A 25,520-nucleotide genomic window follows, 5' to 3' on the forward strand; every position below is an offset into this window, starting at 1 on the left:
TTTACACTTCAGTTATTATGGATATAATTGTGTGCCTGTGCTTTGAGTTTAATTATTGTAAAGGAATGATACTACCAGAATTTTCTGAGTTTTCTATTAAAATTATAAGTAGCCTACGTTTTATGAATTCCACACTTACTCTGACAGGATTTAAATAATTAAGCACTTTAGAATTAGAGTTAGGAAATGATAAATAAGTACAATATTGGTACTTTACCAAGCTGAAAAGCTGTGGTTACGGCCCTGGTACTTTGGGCCAGAGGTGGGGAGAATATGATTAATTGAAAGTTCAGCAATAAACTTTTCAAATAAGAAAAACATAAATAAAACCTTTCCTGACAATGACCCTAATAATTGCTCTTCTGTACCTGTGAAGTCTACTTTCCCCAACAGGTCCTGGATCTGAGGGGCAATTCCCAATTTGTAGAGATACAAACTGCACAAAAAAAGAACAAAATGTATTATATCATGTAGTTAGCATGATCAAACAGAAGCAAGATAATGACAGATAATCTTCTCAGAGATAACAGAGCAGCTGGTCATGAGAGCAGGGCAGAGGACACACAATGAGTTTGAGGTAAAAAAAAAAAAAAAAAGTCTCCAAAAAAGCTTTCCCAGAGACAACTGTTCAAACATTTAACACACATCACTCAAGACATTAGGAAGTAGACACCATCTACACCAACTATGTGTTCAAGATAGGACTCTCTTAAAGGAATAATTAACCCAAAAATGAAAAGTCTCTCATTATTTACTCACCCTCATGCCATGTAAGATGTGTATGACTTTCTTTCTTCTGCTGAACCATATTTAAGTCCTTTTTTTTAACCATAAATTCTCCAGTAGGTGGCAATACACACGAAGAATGTGAATCATCAAAAACAAAAAGAAGAACTTTTAGGACAGAAGAGCACTTAGGAGGGCTGTTTAAAAGTGGACATTTAAGGCCTGCGAGACGAACCTCTGATGGAAGGTCTATTCACACCGAGTCCGTACAAAATGAAACTAAAAATAATTTCACTCCTGTACAGTAGGTGGTGCTGTTGCTGTGCTGTTGTTATACCAGTCTCCAGTCTGCAACTTTAGCTGTTAGAGATTAATGTAATGAGCACTGATAAAGCATTTATTTACCTCATTTGGAATAACTGTTTTATCTTCTTTCCACAGTGTTGATGCATTATGAGGAGTATATAATCTGTGAACTTTATGCGAGTGAGATGGGTAAAGAGCACTGTTGAATATTTATTTGCACATGTATTTTGCTAGAGTATATTACATACGGACACCTGACGCCAACTTCTCTTTTTATAATGCCTGGATTAATGTCTGGATAATATAACACAAGGTACAGTGATATAAATACACGTGGAATATTGTACATTAAGAACGAAAGGTATATTATGAATATGATGCCGAATATTAAAAGAATATAAACAAATACCCTGGCTTTCGGTCTTTATTAAAATCATTGCAATACTTTGTTATATTATCTTTGCAATACAAATAGCAGTGTTCTGCAATTCGTTTGTCTACAGTATATAGCATGTAAAGAAAATCTTTTTCATGGATTTTCTACGGGCTCAGTGCAAACTAATTGCTGAACCTTGCTGCTATTTTTAATGCCATGAGAATATGCACAGTGATATACATATTAAATAATGTATTGTACATTAAGATAAAAAACCATATGCAGACTTTCAAAAATAGAATGGGTTTATGTTTGCAGTACAAACGGTTCATGAACTGCAACTACTTATTTTTAATTAATAAACCGGCTGCACGTATGCCGGTGTTTACCAGCTGATTTGCTCAACCAACACGCTCGATTGAGCAGCTGCAGCAACTGACAAAAAGATCTCATCTCATTGGTCAGTCAGTTTTCATCGCAATCCGAAACTTTTTTTATAGTAAAAAAATAAATAATACTGATTATTAAATATTGATCTGATTTCACCCACACCTATCATATCGTTCTGTAGATATGGATTTAACCACTGAAGCTGTATGGATTACATTTATGCTGCTGTTACATGCTTTTGAGCTTCAAAGTTTTGGACCCTGTTGACTTGCATTGTGAGGACCTACAGCGCTGAGATATTATTTCCTTTATCTGTTTGAGTGAGCAGCTGGATGCAGTGAAGCACATACATTTCAAAATAAGAGTCCCCAGCGTCCCCAAAGGTCTGTTTTCATTCCAGCTCAAAAATTAAAATATATCGGACACCATATCGGTAATCGGTGAATTTTCCCTCTCTAAAATCCCATATCGGTCGGGCTCGTGGGAACCCTGTAGTTATGCATTTTAACTCTTTTTAATGTTAATGTACTGGTTAAATGGAAGTATTTAACCTAAAAGGATGACAAAGCATAATTTTAATTTAGTTAGAAAAAAAAAACTGCCCTAAAAAAGGTAGAAAATTCCCCTGAGAATCAAATGTAAAGGAGCAAATATTGTCCCATAACTGAACATTTAATTTCTGACATTCATCTCCTTTTGCGTTCCATGGAAGAAAATAAGTCATGGAGGTTTGAAACAGCATTAGGGTGAGTAAATGGTGGCAGAAGTTTTAATTTAAGTGTTTAATTATGCCTCACATTCTAAATATGCTTCTTCTGCAAAACAGACCAATATGACGGATCACAAAATATGTAGTTATAAGATTCTTCCACAAGATGGGAGTATAAAGCTGGACCAATCCTAGCCCAATTGCATAGCCTGAAGTTAGAGTGAAACACAAGTGGAAACTGCATTAAACTTTTATCTGTCCGCTGATTGAGGACAAACAAAGTAATTAATTATTGAAGAGTTTAGAGTGCAGTGCGCCTGAGCATGTTTGTGTAAAAGATAAAGATTGACATGCCTCCTTTACCTTTGAACCTTAACATCAATAGACAGAGAGACAGTCACCATCTGGTGTGAATTTAGCCTCCGTACTACAGAATGGGCAAATGTTAAGTGGGTTTAACTCCTTGTAAAAGAGGTGTAGGCCACTACAGCTGATGAGTCACAAAAGGATCAATTACAGTGCATTGTTTAGAGCCAAACTGATAGCAGAGCTATGCGGACAGACATGTGACTTCAGATATATATATAGTACATATATACAGCATATAAAAAAAAAAAATCTCAACATGCTAGACTCCATCTCAATCTATTTTAAACAACATTTTGCTTTTTTATAGTTATACATGCAGATTTTATGACCCAAGTTTAAATGGAGTATTTGTACTTTAAAAATTAATTTGTCACACTCCAGGACCATTTAAAATGTGGGTCAGTAAGGTGTGTAAATATGGTTTGAAAGAAATGGTGTCCAGTTTAAGCACCAAAAACATACACTTTCCATTTTTTTTTATTACCTAAAATCTTCATGTTGGTTAAAAAAAAAATAGTTCATAGGCACGTTGTACATCAACTACCCATATATACATTTTAATATAAAATTTTGATGTTGGGAAATACAAAGATCACAAATATGTTATTTATAAACTACCTAAATGCAAAGTATGTACTTGTGGTTGTCTGAGCCATATAGGATTTTCACTGGGTCTCTGCAGTGTCAGTGTTGTCTAGAGTCATTGAAGGGGTTAACTACAGGTTCAGGAAGGAAGAGCGTGTGTAAGGCAGAGGGAGGAAGCCAGGCAACCCACACATGAGACGAGAGAGAAAGAGAGAGAGCAGGAAAACTATAAATCATTTACCAAAAAAGAAGTCTTCTTGTAGTAATTTATTAGACACATTCGCCTGATCACACTGGCTGCAAACGTATGACTGTGACTAGGATTTCCATTTAAAGTTGATCCTTAAACAGTTCATTTCAGTAATCGGTGAATTTTCCCTCTCTAAAATCGGTATCGGTCTCAAAAATCCCATATCGGTCGGGCTCTAACTGACATACAGTATAATGTAACAAGTGGTGCTGAAGTCAACTGATTTTAGTACTATAACTACATCTCTTTGTAAAAAATAACATAATGATGCTGCCACCTTTTTAAGGTTGTTTTTTAGACCAGTATTTTTGCTCTAAATCATTGGCAAATCATAATCCCCCTCTACAAAATAATGGATTACTAAGTAATGATCCCTAAAATTTAATATTTTGGCTGTGATCATCATTTATGTAAGTCTTTCTTCAGAAAAAGTATAAACAAAATAATACATTTCAGTTGGGGAAATTTTTGAAATTTGACAAGGAATAAACCTGAAGGATGTGTTTACGTTCCACAGCATTGCACTCAGGAAGTCAATGATCTTAGGACACCATTGCCCAGAATGTACAACAGAGCAGGTGTGAAAAGCTAGAAAGGTTTGTCTCTAGAGATAATGGCAGAAAATAACAGGAATCAGTGACAGGAAATGACTCAAGACAGACCGGAAGTCAACCAGCAGGACTGATGGGTAGTAACACAACAGGGGGACCCCCTAGTCAAGCCACTACCCCACAAAAACATCTGCTTTTCTCAGTGGTGAGATTGTCGTGAGCAGTCATACATGCTGATGCTTTAAAAACCTGTTTTCATAACTGAGAGATAACAAAACCATGACCACAACCTAACCGAAATTTTTATAATTCTACAGTAGTTTATGAAACTTGATGAAGTAAGCAAGCCTTTCTAAGTCCATAGCTAAATGTATCCATTTTCAGGTAGTCATTTGTACAAGTTTTGAGTGATAGAATAGAATGAAAGTTTTATAAAAATGAGGTAGTGTCCTGTACCTCAGTGCATGTATGCAGTAGATGACTTTGGGCATATTCTTGCGATCATACACATCGGTTGTCTCAGGATAGAATATCTGAAAGAGAAAAAAACACACAAGTCTTTCATTTTCTTTTGGTCCCATATAAAACATTAGTCAAGAAAAAGACAGAATTCATTAGAAACTCTGTTCAAAACCTATGAAGAAGCAAAAGCCATACAATAAGTAAGAGTACATGCTAGAAGATAATGAAATGTTGAAGACGGGGATTGGGAATGTCTAAGTCTAACAATCTGCCATTAAAATACCCACATTATTTGGCCACTAATTTGAATATTGGGGGGCCTTGTCCAAATGTCTGTGGTGGTTAATAATTTTATATTTCAGTATTTTAGATACCATATTCATAAACTATAGCATTTAAATGGTATTTCCAAGGTACCTAAAAGTATACGATGGTATTAACTTGGTAACCCCAATTATGAAAAATTTGGGACAGAATGAGAAATGCTAATAAAAAGGAGTGATTTGTAAATTATATTCACCCTTTGCTACATTGAACGCTCAACAACTACACATTATATGATGTTTTACCTTGTAAATTTCATTGTTTTGAAAATATACAGTAATTTCAAATCAGATGATTGCATCACACTCCAACGAAGTTGGGACAGTCGAGTGTTTACCACACGTTTGTTCAGTTTAGAAAGTGGAATTTTCCCCCATTGACAATTGTACGGGATCTTTGTTCCTGTAAGGTGTGCTTTATAATGTGCCACACATTCTCAACTGGAGACAGGTCAGGACTGCAGGCAGGCCAATCCAGTACACTCTCTGCTTACACAGCCATGCACTTGTAATCCAGGCAGTATGTGGTTTGAAGTTGTCCTGCTGGAAATGCAGGGACGTCCATGGAAAAGACGGTGTTGGATGGCAGTATGTTGCTCCAAAATTTTTAAATATTTGTCTGCATTAAAGGTGCCCTCACAGATGTGCGAGTCACCCATGCCATGTGTACTGACACACCCCTGGCCCATACAGACACTGACTTTTGGACCTGATGCCGATAACAGCTTGGATGATCTTTTTCCTCTTTGGCGCGGATAACACGACAGCTGTGTTTTTTAAAAACTATTTGAAATGTGGACTCTGCAGACCAAAAAACACAGTTATACTGTTCTACTTTCCATATAAGATGAGACCGAGCCCAGAGAAGTCGGCAGCGCTTCTGGACAGTGTTGATGTAGGGCTTCTGCTTTGCATAGTAAAGTCTTAACTTGCATCAGTGGACACTGCGGCGAGTGGTGTTGACTAAAAAAGGTTTGCTGAAGTATTCTCAAGCCCATGTCATGATATCCATTAGAGATGTATGATGTTTTTTAACATAGTAATATCTGAGGGATCGGAGATCACGCACATTCAGAAGTGGTTTTCGATTCCTTGAATCGTTTAACTATATTGTGCACTGTAGAGGGTGAAATGCCCCAAATCCTTCACATTTGTCTTTGGGGAATATTGTTCTCAAAATGCTGGATTATTTTCTGAAGCATCTGTTGGCAAATTGACAAGTCTCGAATGATCCTTGCTCTTGAAGGACTAAGCTGTTTTTGAAGGCTCATTATACAGTATACAGTACTATGACACAATTGCCTCACCAATTTAACATCTCCTGTTTCACATCGCCTTGTTATTTCAACTCGTCAAATTGTTATTAGTCTTAAATTTCCCGTCTCAACTTTTTTGGAGCGTGTTGCATTCATCTGATTTTAAATGACTGTACATTTAAAGAAAAAACAATGAAATTCACAAGGTAAAACATCATATAATGTGTAGCTGTGGTGCTTTCAATATAGCAAAGGGTGAATATAATTTACATATCACTTGTTTTTGTTAACACTTTTCATACTGTCCCAACTTTTTTGGAATTGGGGTTGTATAAAAACATGCTATTACCACAGTACCATGCCCAAAATATCATGTTAGTACCTTAGTACTTGTACCATAATACACTTGCCACTGAATATTTCTACAAATTAAAAATAACATTAATTAATTTCCTCTTAATATGGTTTGGTAATGGAACAATACATGACTAAAACACAGGGCAGCAATAAATAAAATGTAAACATGAAATCGTTTACAATAGCTTTTGCGGATTTGCATGGTGCCCTGCACATTGCACTGGGTTTTGCTTTATACTTGGTTGCAGCTCATGCTTTTCTACCCTTGAGTGAAAGTTACTGCCAGTCAAACTGACTGACAGAGCAAGTGAACTATTACTAATTATAGTCAACAACTCACACCATGAGTAAATATTCAAGAAAAGCCTTTATAAACTAATATTATAATGGTAAATTATCTATCTGTCTATCTATCAGTCTGTCTGTCTGTCTGTCTGTCTATATGTATGTATGTCTGTATGTCAAATGTGCTGTTTTCCTCAGACACAGGATGGCAAAGAAATGTGTCAGCGTGTGTATGTTTGTGTGTGTGTGTGTGTGTGTGTGTGCTGCATTACCTTAGGCAAACCCACAGACTCCATGGCTCTGAGCCACTGCACAGTGTTATCTGTGTGTCTGAAGTGTAGTCCTGAGCGCTGGAGAGAGCACAAAACAAAATAAATAATTAATACAATAGCAGTACATTAATACATTTGAAATTATTTTTTGTCTGAATATAAAGCTGTTTTGATAATGTTGGGAGACTTTTCCCTACTGATTTTGTTTTGAATGTATGCAACAGAAATGAAAAAAGAAATATATTTGATATATAAATGAGCAATTGTAACTCATTGTAACTCATCAGATTGTTAGTTAGTTGCTCTGTTTTCTCCTCCCTTGGGAATGAGATTTTGAAGAAGTGAGGATGTATAATTAGAGTTTAATCCTGACAATGCATTGGGAAATACTGTCACAAACAACTGGACTTTGTAAGTGTCACAGCTAACAATTATGTAATTGGTGAATTCTGGGTTGAGTCTGTTTATGGTTCTTTTTTGGGGGGAGGGGGGTTGTGGAGAAGAAAAAAAAGCAGTCTAAACCAGCCTAAGATGGTTTGCTGGAATTAACTGGTCTCCCAGCAAGGTCAAGCTAATCCATGTCCCTGTTGGCTGGTTTTATATAGGTTTTATGCACTTTTTTGATGGTCAGTTGAAACCATCTTGGTCAGGTTGGGAGACCTGGGAACAATACATGCCTAAAACATGGAGAAGCAATAAGTAAACATGAAGCCATTTAGCTTTTCTGGCTTTGCATGGTGCCGTACACACTGCAGTGGATTCCACTTTATACTGCAATACTCATGCTTTACTCATACCTTTTCTGGCCTTGAGTGAAAGTTACTGCCAGCTTGAACCCGCAAAGATCACCTAGGCTAGTTTAAGGTGGGGTTTTTTTACCTGGGAGAGGAGCGTGATGCAGGTTCAGACTCTAACCTCCATCACCAACGTAAGTATCAGTGTCAGGAGCATGTGTACTAACCACTATGCCACGGCACCATTTTGGTCTGATTCTGTCTGTTTACCTATCAGCAAATGAATACCTTATAACGAGTTTGGTCCCTGTCATAAATCTTCTTCTCCGATACCAATTCAGGGGCGAAGAACTTGGCCAGTTTTCCAAGGTAGACCCCATTCTGCAAACCATCCTCCAGTTCTGTGGTTGGAGGCAGCTCCTCCTCCAGACATGCCTCCATCCATCTGAAATCAAAAGGCCGAGGTTTGTACACAGAATCAATCAATAAACAACAACTCTGCGTTCACCACTGTGTTCGAAAAAGTTCAAAGATAAAATTTTGCATATGGCAGAAACACAGACTTCAAAAATTCTCACTCTCAGCATCATAAAACATAAGTTAACGCTATTTTTAAACTCGCGAGAGAACCAAAAAGCAGCAATTAAGATATGTTTATTAAATATGTATGTCAGACTACAGTTCACTGGTCTGCCAAAGTTCTTCACTTTAACATGAGAGACAACTGACTACCTCACATAACAGCACAGGATAACGGAATCCCACAGAGCAGAAGCAACAAAAAGGAATTGCATTATATTAAATTCAGATATAAGAGAGTTACAGAATTTCAGTTCCTCCAAAAATGTGAGAAACACAGAGGACCACAACTTTTTTTGTAATATTCTCTAATTTCTTTGCAAAACCAGTGCTAACTTTCTCCATAGCAACCTGGTAAAGTAAAAAAAAAGAGTGACCTTGGACCATCCCCCAGTTTACACCATCAAAAAGTGTGTGCCAAAGAGTGAAAGGACATCAGTGCTTTTAACCATATTTAAATATTGTCTCTTCCAGCATGAGCAGTAAATAGTCAAGGATAAGCTACAACAGTTACCCTCCATTCCACTAGGTGTCGACAAACCTGCGGGAAAAAATCTCCTGTCACACTATTTTTACTAAAGCAAAGAGGAAAAGAAACGCTGGCTTTAGTGTTCCTTTTATTATGAACACAACATGTGTACACTTACAATTACAGGTTATTTGATGCTGTTTTCAAGTCAATCCAACGAGATGACTGTTTTTGATTTTGAATTCTGAATAGGATACTGAAAAAAGAAAGTATACCTTATTTGTTCATTAGTTTGCAGTCTATCACAATAAGCATGTAGTCAGTTCATTAATCAGTTTTTCAGATCACTGAATCAATGAAATGTGCCTTTTCATACTGGTTGCTAGTTAGTGACCAAGTGAAAAAGTGACATCTGACATACTGAAAGACTGCTTGTGAAGGCACCTACACTGGGCTCCCTGAGCCCTGACGAGCTGTCTGCTGCACCTCCAATTCACAAACATGGAGAGGTCTCCATTTACAGTAAAAAGCTCAGATTTCCTAATTCAGGGATCCTGTTATCACCAAATCATAGACAACAGATTTGTCAGCAAAAGTTTAGCATTTCAGGAATAAGGGCCCATAGTCAGTGTTAGAACTAATAGGTCAAGTAAAGAAAATGTCAGGAGTAGTTCACTCAAAAATGTAAATTCTGTCATCATTTACTCACCCATGTGTCGTTCTCAACTTTTATGATTTACTTTCTTCTGTCAAACAAATAAGTTGAGTTTTTCAAGAACAGCCGGGCTGCTCTTTTCCATATAATGAAAGTGAAAGTGGACTGGAGCTGTCTAGCTCCAAAAAAAAATAAAAAATATTAATAATAAAAAAATAAAAATCATGTATAGAAAAAACAAAAAAAAACAAAAATGCATACACATACAAGCGTTATAAAACCAGTCAATTTGAATTATATGCTACATGTGCTACATTTCTTTTATGATGCATTTTTGTCATTTTGAAGCTTGACAGCCCCAGTTTTTTCACTTTCATTAAAAAAATGGCCAGGATATTCTACTAAAAAACTGAGGACATTTTTGGCTGAACTATTCCTTCTATATAGTACACAGCAAAACTTTAAAATATGCAGATTTAAGTTAATCTGTTAAAATGCCAATACTATGCTGCTGTTTGCAAGCCTTTGGTTAATAATTTGCTCAGTGACTCTTGGGTTGGTCAGCTGAACCAATTTATTTCCAAGACAACCTAAAGTATATACTGGAGTTGGTCAAATATGTCAGTTTTGCGGTAACAGGAGAGGTCACAAGCATGCTTGCATGCAATTATTTGGTGCAGCACAAGCTGCAGGCTTTTATTATGCTCTAACGGGGCTACACCATGATACTTCTGATCAAAGAAACATTGCATGATATGTTATGCTTACTTTCACATAGGCCAAATGTCTACATACCTTGAAGGACCATTAAGATCTTTAGGTTGCTTAAATTAAAGACAACATAGAAGAAACGACAATGGCAAGGAAAACATTCTGCCCAGACATGTGTCAGCAATTCCCCAGCCTCCCACAAAATCTGCTCTTTGTCAACACAAACTGAGCTGCTAAAGCTAGAGGGTTTCTGTGTCACATCACACCAGTACATGAGATTGTATCTTATTCAAGTGATTTTTATCTAACCAAAAATATGATATATAATTGCAATACTATATATTTTGAGAATGCCATGTTCATGCACAGGAGAATAACAGAATGATGAACATTATTTAGCCAAATATTAAATAATGGTCCTCTAAAAGAAAGTCAGCTACCTGATCATGTGATCTCAAAATGTCTTCGTTATAAGCTATGCATAACTTAATTTAATTTAAAATGACTGATCTCAGTTCAGAACACTCTGGGCTGTCAGTAAAGGGTTAAACTTTTGATGCGCCGAGTCATGTAACAAAACAATATGGCGTTGATCACAGAAGAGTTTGTCTTTGGGAGAAATGCCAACAAAACTACATCTGGTAAGAAACCTCATTAAGTTTTTACACTGAAACCGGTTTGAGTCAAAGGATTAGCGTCTTGTTTCATCCAATATACCATTTTTAAAATTTGAGCGATTTATCGCAAAACAGCATGCTGTTAAATACAATGACTACTTACGAGGACTAGGCTATAGGCCTTTTTCCTTTGGAAATCTTATATTTACTCTGCATTATCACATTGAGAAAAAATGATTTGCTTTCAGAGGCTTCATATGGAGTTAGGATGAAAATAAGGTGTGTTTCAAAGTGTTCTGAGACCAGTACAGACAGAAAGCACACTGGAGGTGAAGTCATATTGATGTCTCATGCTTTTTGTCCATTCAAATGCTCTCTAGAATGAGAATGTCCCTTCCCCTACCACCAACCAGCAAGTAGCAAATCATGGTTCATGGCTTTGAAAAACTAAAATCTACTGGCTGTTTAAAAAGACAAGCCCTTCAATATGTCCCACCCAAACTTCCTGTTTCAATAGGAAATACGTCAACACAGGGCAGCAATTTGCACATGCAAAACAAATTAATGGGGTCAGGCCTTGAGGTGAATGCTTCTGAGGGCCAGCTGACAGCTAAACTGTGAAACAAGAACACACTGTGGGATAATATTGGTTCAGTTGGGGAAGGAAGGATGCAATGATATGCACCAAAAATATCCACTTTGTTTGGTGAAATGACTTGACTGCTGGTCCAAAGAATTCAGTTCTAAAGGATATGACTGCAATCCTGAAGCAGAGAGGTTGTTGCCCTCTTATGACTTTTCACCTATTTATCTAGACTGCATGTATCTGTCTGACATGCTACTGAATTGAACGCCTACTTTTGCTAAAACAAATGTCCAGGGTCTGTTTATTGACTAATGAGTGGGTGATAGGGCAGCTGAGCTCATAGCTTATTATAATGGTCTGTATAACTAGTGAATTGAACCATAACATTACCTCTGAATTCACCTTATTTTTATATAGCATAACCAGGATGGTCTTCCATTTTCCTGACTTGGCTAGTAGTGACGGTACTACCTGGAAAGTTTTACTGGAGTATTAAAGTACAGACTGATTTTGGCACTCGGAAGTGAGAAATAAAGTACAGATGCCTGACAAGTAAACATTGGTCACATGATGCTTAATTAACATCTAAAACAAAATACCCTGGTACGGTATAAAAAAAAACCTTGTGACAACTAATAACCAATGTTAAGGACATCACAGAATGACAAAATTAAGAGATGGAAAACGTTTCACAACTGAGTCCCTCAATCTAAAATAACATGCTCTGTTTGTTTAAGTCAGCAGGTACAAAGTCTCCCAGACACAGTACTAACATGGGAAGGCTGGGGGTTGCAAGGAGGCATGTGTCAGCTGACAGGTTGCAACAGGAGTCCATTAGATCTCAAATGAATAAATAATTTAGTAGAAACAATGCACAATAATGTACTGCATAAAATTAAAAAAAAAGAAGTTAAACAGACAACTATGCAATTATTATATAGAAGGTTAGATGGTGTTCAAACACTTTAAAGGGATTTAAAAAAAATTAAATTCTGTCAGCATTTACTTATCCTTCATGTCGTTCCAAACCCTTACGACTTTCTTTCTTCTGTGGAATATAAACCATGGAAACCACAGCTGTCAAGCAAGACTTTTAAAGCAAGATTTTCAATGAATAATAACTTCTATTTCAATCTGATCATCACACAAAACTATTATATGGCTTAAGATAACTTGGAATATAGGAGAGCAGCACATAAATTCTGCTAAACATCTTTTTTTGCCTTTAAGACTTAATTTTGTTAAATCTTACATGTAGTAATAATTTAGAGGCAGTAAAACTTGCCAGATATAATCAGGTCTGGGAACATCAAAGGCTATTAACATTTGATCATCTGTTTTGCACGCTCCACTTATTTTGGTGGCTTGGCTAACCAGCTCTTTATTACGAATTTAAAAAACACCACTCTAATTGATAGTTTTGATTGTTAAGATCTTGTGCAGCAGGGGTCAGATATTCAGTGAAACCTGTCAGGCCTCTACTGGTGACACCTGATGTAAGTGGAACATGGGGATGATATGTTACTCCATTGTTAACAAGCAGATTAGTGGCCAGCATCATAATCCTGATCCAACAAGACAGGAATCCCAGAATAGAGGCTTTGAAACAAAGTCATGACCACGATTACTCCATGAGGAAAGTAGGGATATGAAACAACTGATTAATTAATTAATGTGAAAATTAAACTTTGCTCTATTTTTACAGTTTATCATCATTTAAAGAACTAGATTTTAGAACTGTTATGTTAAGAACAAAGCTCTGAACGCCTCATCTCAGAACAATGCATGCTGTAATACTCCCTCACATTCTTGTATGCTTTCATCAGATGTGGGTCAAGTTCCCAGTGATACAAATGACCGCTGATGCATTTAACTGTTCTCTGTGCCTTGACAACAAAATGAGTCCCAAACCCCACAACTGAAAATGTACTGGCTGTGCACACAATATGCCTGGTTCATTACCAAAGAATAAAATGTACTGTACAGCTAAAGAAAAACTACTTTATTTCCCAAATATAGTTTGCTGTTATTGCTGCCAAAAGTGTTGCTTTCTTGGAGATTGAAATCAAGTTAATTCTGTAGTGAATAGTAGTGATTTGGGGGGGGGAGGATCGGGTGTTAAAGAATGTCAGAGCTGTAGCACATTGGTTATGCACATGTTCTTGAGACATGAACACCCCATGGGTTCACGCCATGATTCTACAACATGAATGTATATTACCTTACTATCTTGGCGATGTACACTCATGCCATTCGGGTGTTTGTGTCTTGTGAGAGCACATGGCTTTGTTTTGTTTCTGTATTGCTGCGTGTCTTTCAGTCTTGCATCATACACCGCCTCCTTGTTTGCCTATTATTAGTTCATTTGCCTCACCTGTCCCCTTGTTAACCCATTTGATTTCTCTCCCTATTTTAGTCTCCTCATGTGTGCTGTCCAGTGCCAGTTCATCTTGTGCTTGTTCCATGTCCATGTCGGTGTTGGTGTGTTCTTCCCAGCTCCTGTCAGTTCCGGTCGGTCCTGTGTTTTGCCCCGTTTTCCAGTCCAGCCCGTTTTTGTCATTTTTTGCCCAGAGCATGGTTTTCCCCTTCGGGGTAGTTTTTGTTTTGCCTTTGTTTATTTTTGTATTAATAAATACTTTTGTTTTACTCTGCATTTGGGTCCCGCCTCTGACTCTCTACTCAACCTGACAGTTGTTACATCGCAATGACTTCATGGTCTTGTTCACTGAGAGGTCATGGTGGAAGGATTTAATACTGTTGTAACACAACTGAATACAGTTAAGAACAGCTTTTGGGAATACAGGTACAAATACAGTATACAGTTCTATAGTGTCAAATATAGTAGTTCATCTTAATTTTACAATACAATAAACATTTTGTAAACTAACGGTACCTTGAATTGCTACCAATTCTAATATACTGTGCTTTAGCAGCACTTTTTGCCTTTATTAGCCAGGAACGTGGAGCACTGAGAGGAAAGTGGAGGGAGAGAGGTTGGGGAAGGGATTGGGACATGAACCAGGCTCTTTTCATGTCTTGAGAACCGCACTACCCTCTGTGTCATTGCTCCGAATAGCACAATTTTTAACAGTGTACATAGCCTGTATTTTTTTAATTTGATGGTAACCTAGTACACCTTTTGTGTAGCTGCTGCTTTAAACAATATTGACTGATCACATATAGGCAACAATATCACACCATTCTTATATACTATCACACTTTGAGCACATCCACAGGCTAGGAAGCATACCTTCAAATACTAATCACTTAAGTCCATACCCACAGTGTTGAATCTAACACATTTATCATGTCCCATGACCATGGCTGGATATTTATCTGTAGTACGACTCTGTAGTATGACTGTAGTATGAAAAAACACAGTTTTGGCCAGTTTTACTCACTGTTTGGCTTCTTCTAGGTGACAAAGGTATTCATATGCGATATTCTGTTTCCTCCTTTCATCCATTTCTTCTGCCGAGAGCCTCTCATCGTCCACAATGGCTGTAGGATAAACAAAGAAAAATAACAGTTGAAGAATGCAGCACCCAACAGACAGAATAGAGTTTTTCCATACTGGTAGAATATCAAATCAGAATGCTGAGCGTGACATATCCCTCCCACATTTTAATCAGCTACTGTAACTGTACCACAGCCAACAATACAACCCGTAAACTCTTCAGTTACAATCTAAAAGTAATTTTGTGAATTTGTGGTGTGAATAATAGGGATGGGTATTTTGGCCATTTTGACTACACTGCATTTTAGTGAAAGTGTGACTTTCGAAAAGGCTCACTAATACTGCATACTTTGGAAAATGATGTTGGCATACTGTAATTGGTTTTTGCTTATTACATGATTATCCCGTTTCCTAATTATTTAAGGTCCACATATTTATTCTGACAAGTCTCCTACTCAATGCTTTTAGCAGCTTTTGCTATCTTTTTATCTTTTGTTGTTTTCTAATAACAACTCTTCCTTGTTGTTGGTCCAACAAAACAACTGAATGGTCTTATAAACCATTAGCCAATTTAGCTAGTTAGCAGGGTTTCCTTGCATCTCTGTTGCTGAATAACGAGTGGCCTATGGGTTACACTTCCTGTTTTGAATAGCTTGTACATGCCTGTGGTGATGGGATGTCAAATAAATTTATGTTGGACTTCCTCTTTCATAAAAAGAGTCACGAACCGGTCACAGTGGTGCCAAAAACCGGGAATTGAAGGAGGAAGAAACACTATCATGGAGTCCTCGCCGCTGGCCGAAGTAGGCAAGTCCCTCGCCTGCATCCACCAAGCCCAAAACCAGGCTCTGCTTGAGCTACGCGTAGAACAGGAGCAGCAATTCCATGCACTGTTCAAGGCTCAAGCGGAGGTCTGGCAGGTGCTACGGAGCTTTGTTCACCAGGAGGGGTCTTCAGCCGCGACCCCAGACCCACTCATGGCCATGCTGCTTGTTGCGTTGTCCAAAATGGGACCTCAGGACGACCCAGAGGCTTTCATCGTGCTCTTTGAGCAAGTGGTCAAAGCATGGAAATAGCCAAGCACCAAGTTGGCGGTCCGCCTACTTACACTGTTGTCCGGGAAAGACCAACTGCTGGCCAAAAATCTCCTGGTGTACGAGTATCTGAAAAGAACCATATTGCAGCAGGTCAGCCGTAGCCTGGAGCAGCATCACCAGTGCTTCCAGTCACTGACATTGTGGGAGCACAGCCATCAATTCGCCTTCTCCCGACAGTGACGCCTGCCGAGGGTGGATGCTGGCTGAAGATCACGACACTGAGGAGCTGCTCAATCTGGTGGTACTGGAGCACTTAATCACCTGGCTGCCGGAAGGGACAGCGGAGTGGGTCCAGTGCCACTGACCAGTGTCGCTGGACGAGGCGTATCCGGGGCCCGGCAAGCCCTCTTCTCTTCTCTCTCTCTCTCTCTCTCCCCTCCCCCTCATCCCATTCCTGTTCCCCAGAAATGGGGAATTTCTTTACCAAAACCCGTTCCCCGGTCACATTCATCCCGCTGGCTTCCCCTAGCCCTCTCCATTCTCCACAGGCTGGTGAATCCGCTGCCACGGGTGTGGTTTTGAAGTCTGGGCCGGTCTGTTGGAGCTGCGGGAAACCTGGGCATTTCCAGGACCGATGCCCCACAATGGAGGTGGAGACATTGGTCCTGGTTCCCCATGCACCACAGGCCACCCCCGACTGAGCAGGAGCGTACCAGATACCTGTGAATATAAAGGGGGTACATATCAAGCCTTTGTGGATTCGGGTTGTAATCAAACCTCTATTCACTAAAGCTTGTTTCAGTTCAAGGTTTTGGATACAAGCCGGCGGGTGAAGGTAAGGTGTGTGCACGGGGATATTCACGATTACCCATTATTGATGGTCGTCATTCAATTTCGGGGACAAAAGCATAGTGTCAAGGCTGCAGTTAGTCCCCGCCTCACCCATCCACTAATCTTGGGTATGAATTGGCTGGCATTTACCACTTTATTGAGGGAAATTTGTGTGGATGGGTCCTGTAACAAAGTGTTGGCTAATTATAATCCGATGGCAGGTCACTTAGGGCAGGAAAAAACACTGAACCTTCTAATGGCCCGTTTCTATTGGCCGTGCATTCACGGGGATGTTCACAGATGGTGTGCGGCATGCCATGAATGTCAGCTGGTGAACCTGCCAGCCGCCCCAAGAGCGCCACTGCACCCGCTTCCATTGATCAAGGTCCCCTTCGAATGAATTGGTATGGACCTCGTCGGGCCATTAGAGTGGATGGCACATGGGCATCGCTTTGTGTTGGTTCTGGTGGACTATGCAACACGATATATGGAAGCAGTGCCACTGCGCAACATCTCAGCACATAGTGATGTGGAGGCACTCTTCAGAATAATCTCCCGAGTGGGGATTCCAAAAGAAACCTCATTGATCAAGGCACGGCACTTATGTCACATACACTACACGAACAGTTTGAATTATTGGGGATTGAACCGATTCAGACCAGTGTATCACCCCCAAAAGGATGGCTTGGTCAAACGATTTAATCAGACACTAAAAAATATGATTTGAAAGTTCGTACACGAAGATGCTCGAAACTGGAACAAGTGGCTCGAGCCCCTATTATTTGCAGTTCGAGTGGTCCCGCAAGCCTCCACGGAGTTCTCCCCATTTCAATTATTTAAATTTATGTCAACCATGTGGTGAGCTTGACGTCCTACGGGCAAATTGGGAGGAGGGACCTTCAAACAGCAAAAAATTAATTTAATACGTTCTTGACCTGAGAGTAAAACTCCACACACTGGGGCAATTAACACAGGAGAATTTGCTCCAGGCGCAAGAACATCAAAGCCGGCTGTATAATGGGGGTGCTCGGCTACGGGAATTTGCACCGAAAGATAAAGTTCTTGTATTATTCCCCACATCACGCTTTAAATTACTCGCCAAGTGGCAAGGACCCTTAGAGGTCACACGGTGAGTTGGGGAAATCGATTATGAGGTTAAACGAATGGATAGAGGCAGAACACATCAGATTTACCACCTCAATCTCCTAAAACCATGGAGAGAGGCAGTCCCCGTGACTTTGGCGACAGTGGTTCCAGAGAGGGAGGAGCTCGGACCAGAGGTGAAATTAAAAGCCACCGATCGAGTCACCCCGGTCACTTGCGGAGACCACCTCTCACCGTCACAAGTCACGAAGGTTGCCAGGTTGCAAGGAGAATTCTCAGACGTGTTCTCGCCTCTTCCCGGTCATACGAATCTCATAGAGCACCATACTGAAACAATCCCTGGGGTAGTGGTATGTAGTCGTCCCTACCAATTACCTGAACACAAAAAAAGTGGTTCAGGAAGAATTAAAGGCCATGCTGGATATGGGGGTAATAGAAGAATCCCACAGTGAATGGGCCAGCCTGATGGTGTTGGTTCCAAAATGTGATGGCTCAGTCCGGTTCTGTGTGGATTATAGAAAAGTCAATGCGGTGTCTAAATTTGATGTGCACCCGATGCCTTGGATTGATGAACTGCTCGATCGGTTAGGCACAGCTCGCTTTTATTCGACACTGGATATTGGCAGATCCCCTTAACTCCCATGTTCCTTGAAAAAATTGGCTTACACCAATTTGTCATCCTTTCAGTTTGTTCAGGGCTCTGGCTACGTTTTAGCGGCTCATGGACAGAATCCTCAGACCGCACGCCACTTACACCACTGCCTACCTGGATGACAACATTATATACAGTAATGACTGGCAGCAGCACCTGCAGCAACTGAGGGCTGTCCTGAAGACGTTGTGATGGGCGGGACTCACGGCAAATCCTAAGAAGTGTGCAATTGGATGGGTGGAAGTACATTATCTGGTCTTCCACTTGGGTCATGGACAGGTGCGGCCCCAAATTGATAAGACTGCAATTGATTGCAGCCTGCCCGAGACCTAAGACCAAAAAGGAGGTGAGACAGTTTCTGGGGTTGGCTGGCTGGCTATTATCATAGGTTTGTGCCTAATTATTCGACCGTCACCAGCTTGCTGACTGATCAGACAAAAAAGGGGGCATCACATCTGGTCCAGTGGATGGAGCCGTGTCAGCAGGCGTTCATGCAAATGAAAGCTGAACTTTGTGGTAGGCCGTTATTATACTCTCCTGACTTCTCTCTCGCTTTTATCTTGCAGATGGATGCATCGGACAGGGGGTTGGGAGCGGTAATGTCCCTGATGGTGGAGGAACAGCCTGTGCTGTACATTAGTCGTAAGCTCTCGCTGAGAGAGACTAAGTACAGCACAGGCGAGAAGGAGTGTTTAGCCATCAAGTGGGCGGTACTCACCCTCCGGTACTATCTGTTGGGACAAGCTTTCACCCTCTGTTTGGACCATGCCCCGCTCCAGTGGCTCCATGGCATGAAGTCCAACACGTGGATCACCTATTGTTATCTAGCTCTCCAGCCTTTTAAGTTCGAGGTGGTCCACAGGCCAGGGGCGCTGATGGCTGTGGTGGATTTCCTCTCCAGGAATGGGGGAGGGGGGTAGTGAGTGACAGACCGGATGGCTCCTCAGCCTGAGTCGGGTGAAGGGGGTATGTGGTGATGGGGGCGTGGCTGAACGATGTCTGTAGAGAGCGAGGCTACAGCATATATTTGTGTGTAAAATTAATTTACATTGGACTGTCTGCCCGGCTCTCGCTTCCTCTTTCATAAAAAGAGTCACAATCCTATCACAATGTCCAATCAATGTAAACGAGTGATCGTTTTCATGCGTTTGTGAGTGGATGAAAAGCGTTTTGAAAATGCTGTGTGTGGGCTTTGAACGTTTTAAAGGGAAAACAATTTTCAACTGAAAATGTATTAGTGTGGATGTGGCCTCAGAGAGTTGCTAATTTGAAGTCACACTGGAACAGGCTTTCAGCAGCACTGACTGGAAAATGTGCTTCAGAAATTTGAGATGAAGGAAAGAATTGAACTAGAAACACACCACACTTAAACCACTCTATGTTCCACCCAGACACAACAATGAATGTGTGCATGCTTGTGTAATTCACACATTATACACATGTGGAATGTAGACCAATAGATGCAGAAAACAGTGTCTCTTTAATCACTGTCAGTGGATCTTGAAAGCATTAGGGGTTAAAGGCCCCCAGCACACACACAGAAAAGTGCTTTTTGTTCTTCGCTCAAGAGCCAAAAAGAAGTTTGAAACAGCTGAGCGAGGCATTCTATTTGCGAACATACAGACGCACTGCTGTGGGAGGCATTTAGAGGTATATTTAGCCTACATATGAGGACGCTCAAGACTACATGTAAAACATGAACTAATATGACATTAAAATGTGTTATAATGACTTCATGCCTCATTCTATAAGTGGAATTTACACAAGATCACAAGCTCTTTTAAATACTAGATGATGATTTAAAGTAATATATGCAGTAGATAATGTTTAATTTGTAATGTTTACCTTGTGCTTTCATGGCACTAATGCTCTAACATGCTATACGGCAAGGGTTTTCAAAGTCTTGGACGATAAGCGTACCCCCCTTAGACAACCCCCTGCCCTACCCCCGCGGCGTGGCCGGGCCATGAGGATGCATGGTCGGCGCTGAGTGATCTAATCAGCGGGAAAGAGAGATAAAGGGGAGCTGGAGACACCAGTGAGAGGGAGCGAAAGAAACACACAGAGTTATGATTGAGTGTGTCTTTTATGTAATGTTGAAGTTCATTCATATCATTAAAACTTTATGTTGACTGCTCAGCCGGGTCCCAGCTTCCTCCTTTCCTGACCGAACAGAGGTCTTTTAAATTTGGTGCCGAAACCTGGGAAGAAGGAAGAGCATGCTGTCTGAGAGAACTCGCCGTTGCTGTCTGCCGGGAGACGGAGAAGCTGCTGTCGTCCACCAGAGGGCGGTGGAGCCGTTGCCGTCCGCCAGGAAGCGGAGGGGTCGCTGCCGTCCGGGTGGAGCAGCTGAGGACCAGTGGACGGCGTGTACGGAACCGGCGAGCCAGTTTTTCTCTCTCTTCTCTTTCTCTCTCTCTGTCTCTCCTGCTTGCTCTTTCTCTCTCCCCTCTCCCTCCCATCATCTCCTCCCAGGTTCCCAGGAGGTTGGGAGGACCATTAGTTGGCGGAACAGCCGGAAGGGCAGCGTCTCCCCTCCAGAGTTGGAGGGGGGGTAAGCCAGTCCGGATTGCGCCCCGGCTTGAATCGGGTGGTTGCGGAGTGTGACAAGGAGGAGGGTGTGGCCGGGCCGTAAGGGAGCACAGCTGGCGCTGAGTCACCTAATATAAAGGGGAGCCGGAGACGCCAGTGAGAGAGAGATAGAGAGATGGAGTTATGTTTGTGTGTGTCTTTTATGTTATGTTGAAGTTCATTTGTATCATTAAAACTTTATATTGACTGTTCAGCCAGGTCCCAGCTTCCTACTTACCAGACCAAACAGCGGTGTTTTACAATAGCCTATGCAAAATATTAAAAAGAAAATCTAAAATAAATCAGCAGGTACATTCTGGTCACTTATTTGAAGTTATTTCAGATATTGTCCTCTAGTGTAATATTATAAAAATGTATCAAATTTCAGATGTTGGAGCAATTCACCTAATTTGGCAGTGCATTATACACTGATACGTGATAAACAGCAATAAATATTTCTATTAATAATATGAAACCGTATTTTGCATAATTTTTTTTTTTTAAATATGGTTTGTCCTCATGACAATTGAATTACTTAACTGTTTTAGCCTATATCTGTGATAAACTTGCATCACATGAGCCAATCTCCATCCAAATATGAAACTGCACTTATCACAAATACAAGAAGACACGTCGACCCAATATCATGGACACGTCGTGATTTTGTTTCAGATTTTCTGCATCCTAGACACTTACATCATCCACTTACATTGTCAGCAAGCATCGGAATAGCCTATCATTCTTACAATATGAATTTAACCATGTACAGTGTTATGCTGCATTTCCCACAAAAAAAATAAAATACATTTTACCGGCCAAATGTTGAGTTGATTACTCAATCTCTGGTATCTTTTCTCCCTTAGTATAACACGTCTACAGAGGCAGAATATTTAAAGAATGAACAAAGTCAGAGCTGTGTGGCATTAATAGATTTGCGAGTGCATATGACACGCACACACACTCTCTGAGCAAGAGCAGGGAGATTGCACAGAGCAGCATATATTTGAGAGCACACGTCTAGTTTTGAGCAAGAGCCAAGGATGTCCACGTGCGAGCGTAGAGATTCTCGCTCGCGCAACAGGTACATGGATGCGCTCTCACATGATATGCATGCATGCACGACATTAACAGTGTTGTAATGCCATAAAGCAACAGTCTATTAAACCGGACTATGGTTTACTAAGGCAATTATTTTAATTTATCTTCACAATACATTTTTATAATATCTATGTATGTTTTGATTTTGCTTGGTGAATTTATCATCAATCTACCCAGGGGGCAGCATGTCAGGGGAGGTGCGCCTCCCAGTTTGAAAACCGTGGCCATAATATGTATATATTTATGTAATTTATGATGACACTGATACTACTGCATACGGGTGTAAAAAAGAGTGTTAACTGTTAGAATACAGACAAAAGGATCTTCCCTATGTGTGTGAATAGTTTTCGGCTGCAGCTGGCAGTGAATGAAACACTTAAGAGTATCTGAGTAGATTTGATTCCTTTTGTTGACGAATTAAACAAAAAAAAATCACATGATGTTCTTGGAAAATGTCTCTACGTGAACGACTGTACAGACATAGGTCAATTTGCACCAGCTCGTTAATAACTACACACCAGTGTGTTCAAGTTGACTGATCTTAACTGACTGAACGGAAATTAATTGTCAGCCTCAAAGTAGGTGAAGCTCTAGGTCACAACTACAGATGACACTGACCAATGGCAGTAAGAAGGTGTTAAGCAGCTGGTAAGAAGTTTTCCAGAAATTCCCCTGAGAGCTGTTACGAACCACCAAAACAAACTCAAAAACATAAATGTTTTACATTATGTCACCCATTCCTTCTTTGATTTCGTAAGAAGTGTGTAGGGGCCTTAACATGTCCATTACATCTAGCTACTTTTTGAAACTGCCAAAACCTAGCCTTTACCTGACTGCTACTACATTCAATTTCCATCTTCACAACACTTCTAAATCCTCACAATCACTTTATTTCTGGTTAAGTAGAGCTGACCTTATCACTGCTTAAGCTGGTCTCAAGTTGAGGTTAATTAGCCCTCAGTCAATGCAGCTTAGTGGGACAAACTAATGGATTTTACAAACTACTCTTATAAGGAAATGCAACTGACTTTCCTTGCTTTCAAAAACCTTATACAATCCATATTTAAAAATAAAAAAATAAAAATTATTTATATATATATATATATATATATATATATATATATATATATATATATATATATATTTTACATATCTGTAAGATTTCAGATGAAGCATCATCTGTACTGAAAAGAGAAACAATGAGTAGATATGCCCTCAGAATAGTCAAGGTTTAGTCATGCCTACTCATCACAATTACACCAGAAAGTATGAAAATACTACAGCTTGAAGGTTAAGAAACTGCCTAACCTCACACAAAAATGAAAATGCTGTCATGATTCACCCACCCCATGTTGTTTCAAAGCAGAATTACTTTCTTTCTTCTGTGGAACACAACAGGAGATAATAGGAAAAATGTTTGATCTCAGTCACCATTCACCTTCATTGTAAGTAAGATAGAAGAAATGAAAGTCAATAGTGACTGAGGCTATCACTTCCAAGCATTCGCTTAATGTCTCCCAGCACAAATTTGTCTTTGAGATGTCCGTTTAAAAGCATTTCATCTGGGAAGCATTGCATTCTTATCCTCTACTTTGCGAGTAAATCACTAGCATATGCGACCAAATTTTGCGCTATGCAACTAAAATATGCCTGTTATTAGCCACCGGCTAATAAATATTCCCATTTTACTTGCCAGAAATTGTGTTGTGTAGTGGCAAAGAAGAACTGCAATCCTTTTACTGAATAAGAAGCTGGCGATTAAGAAGCTGGATTCAGCCTCATCTTTTACAGTGTGCTGTCTCTTGAGCACGGACTCTGAAGGAAATTGACCTTATTTGGCTGCAGTGGGTCTTGAGGTGTCTTGATCGTGCTGTCACCATCGCTTTAGTTGAGCCTGTTTTCATTGTCTTCACAACATTCCATTTTAAAGCATGACTACAGACCAGAGACACGCTTGTTGGACATCTATTAGAAGGTAAAAGTGTTGCAAAACTAGAGAGCTTGTAGATTTAAATTTGAGAACTTGTACAATAAATATTTGCCGGTTCACTTAAAGAGACAGTACCAATTTAAAAGCTCAGTGTAAACTCAATGTAAATCGCAAAAGTGCATATAAACAAACATGTTACAAAATGTATTAATGTTATAAGCGTAATAAATGTGTATATACATAAATATATAAAAGGCACAATCATACATTGTGAAATATTTTAACTTCAGAAAACACTGTAAATATTAAAGGATTTAACAAAATAGGCTTGTGCCGCATCTAAGGGTTTGGTAAAAATTATTTTTTTTTTTTTTTGCATTGTAGTTTTGATATAGTAGCACTTAAATGATTATTTTCATAATATATTGTGGAATTCTATTTTCATTATTAGCTTCCAACCTTGTGAATATTGTTTTTAAATGTGTATGAAATTTTAAACAGTGACAACAATCATTAATGAAAAAGCAATTTCATGACATTATATAAATTCATAGAATGTGACATTTGTACATTTGTACACAAGATAAAAATGTGATTAAACTGCTAAAAAATTAAATATGAAAATAAAATGTACAATCTTGCATACTATATTGCGTGAAAATCATATATATGAAATCTATACATACAGGTGCATCTCAATAAATTAGAATGTCGTGGAAAAGTTCATTTATTTCAGTAATTCAACTCAAATTGTGAAACTCGTGTATTAAATAAATTCAATGCACACAGACTGAAGTAGTTTAAGTCTTTGGTTCTTTTAATTGTGATGATTTTGGCTCACATTTAACAAAAACCCACCAATTCACTATCTCAAAAAATTAGAATATGGTGACATGCCAATCAGCTAATCAACTCAAAACACCTGCAAAGGTTCCTGAGCCTTCAAAATGGTCTCTCAGTTTGGTTCACTAGGCTACACAATCATGGGGAAGACTGCTGATCTGACAGTTGTCCAGAAGACAATCATTGACACCCTTCACAAGGAGGGTAAGCCACAAACATTCATTGCCAAAGAAGCTGGCTGTTCACAGAGTGCTGTATCCAAGCATGTTAACAGAAAGTTGAGTGGAAGGAAAAAGTGTGGAAGAAAAAGATGCACAACCAACCGAGAGAACCGCAGCCTTATGATTGTCAAGCAAAATCGATTCAAGAATTTGGGTGAACTTCACAAGGAATGGACTGAGGCTGGGGTCAAGGCATCAAGAGCCACCA

The 25,520-nt window shown here is 39.6% G+C and overlaps 1 protein-coding gene across 1 annotated transcript in view; it reads right to left on the reverse strand.

Annotated features, from left to right (window-relative positions):
- The window catches only part of LOC127438660 (ras GTPase-activating-like protein IQGAP1), a 75,853-nt gene that overhangs the window by 45,313 nt on the left and 5,020 nt on the right, over nt 1-25,520 (reverse strand). Inside the window, exons 2-6 of the mRNA XM_051694382.1 lie at nt 14,970-15,069; nt 8,240-8,396; nt 7,218-7,295; nt 4,719-4,795; nt 369-436 (exon numbers count right to left, since the gene is read on the reverse strand). Of these exons, the coding sequence (XP_051550342.1) occupies nt 369-436; nt 4,719-4,795; nt 7,218-7,295; nt 8,240-8,396; nt 14,970-15,069 (480 nt within the window). The remainder of the gene's footprint in view (nt 1-368; nt 437-4,718; nt 4,796-7,217; nt 7,296-8,239; nt 8,397-14,969; nt 15,070-25,520) is intronic.

The sequence above is a fragment of the Myxocyprinus asiaticus genome, chromosome 4, assembly GCF_019703515.2.
Source record: "Myxocyprinus asiaticus isolate MX2 ecotype Aquarium Trade chromosome 4, UBuf_Myxa_2, whole genome shotgun sequence".
Classification (NCBI taxonomy): domain Eukaryota; kingdom Metazoa; phylum Chordata; class Actinopteri; order Cypriniformes; family Catostomidae; genus Myxocyprinus; species Myxocyprinus asiaticus.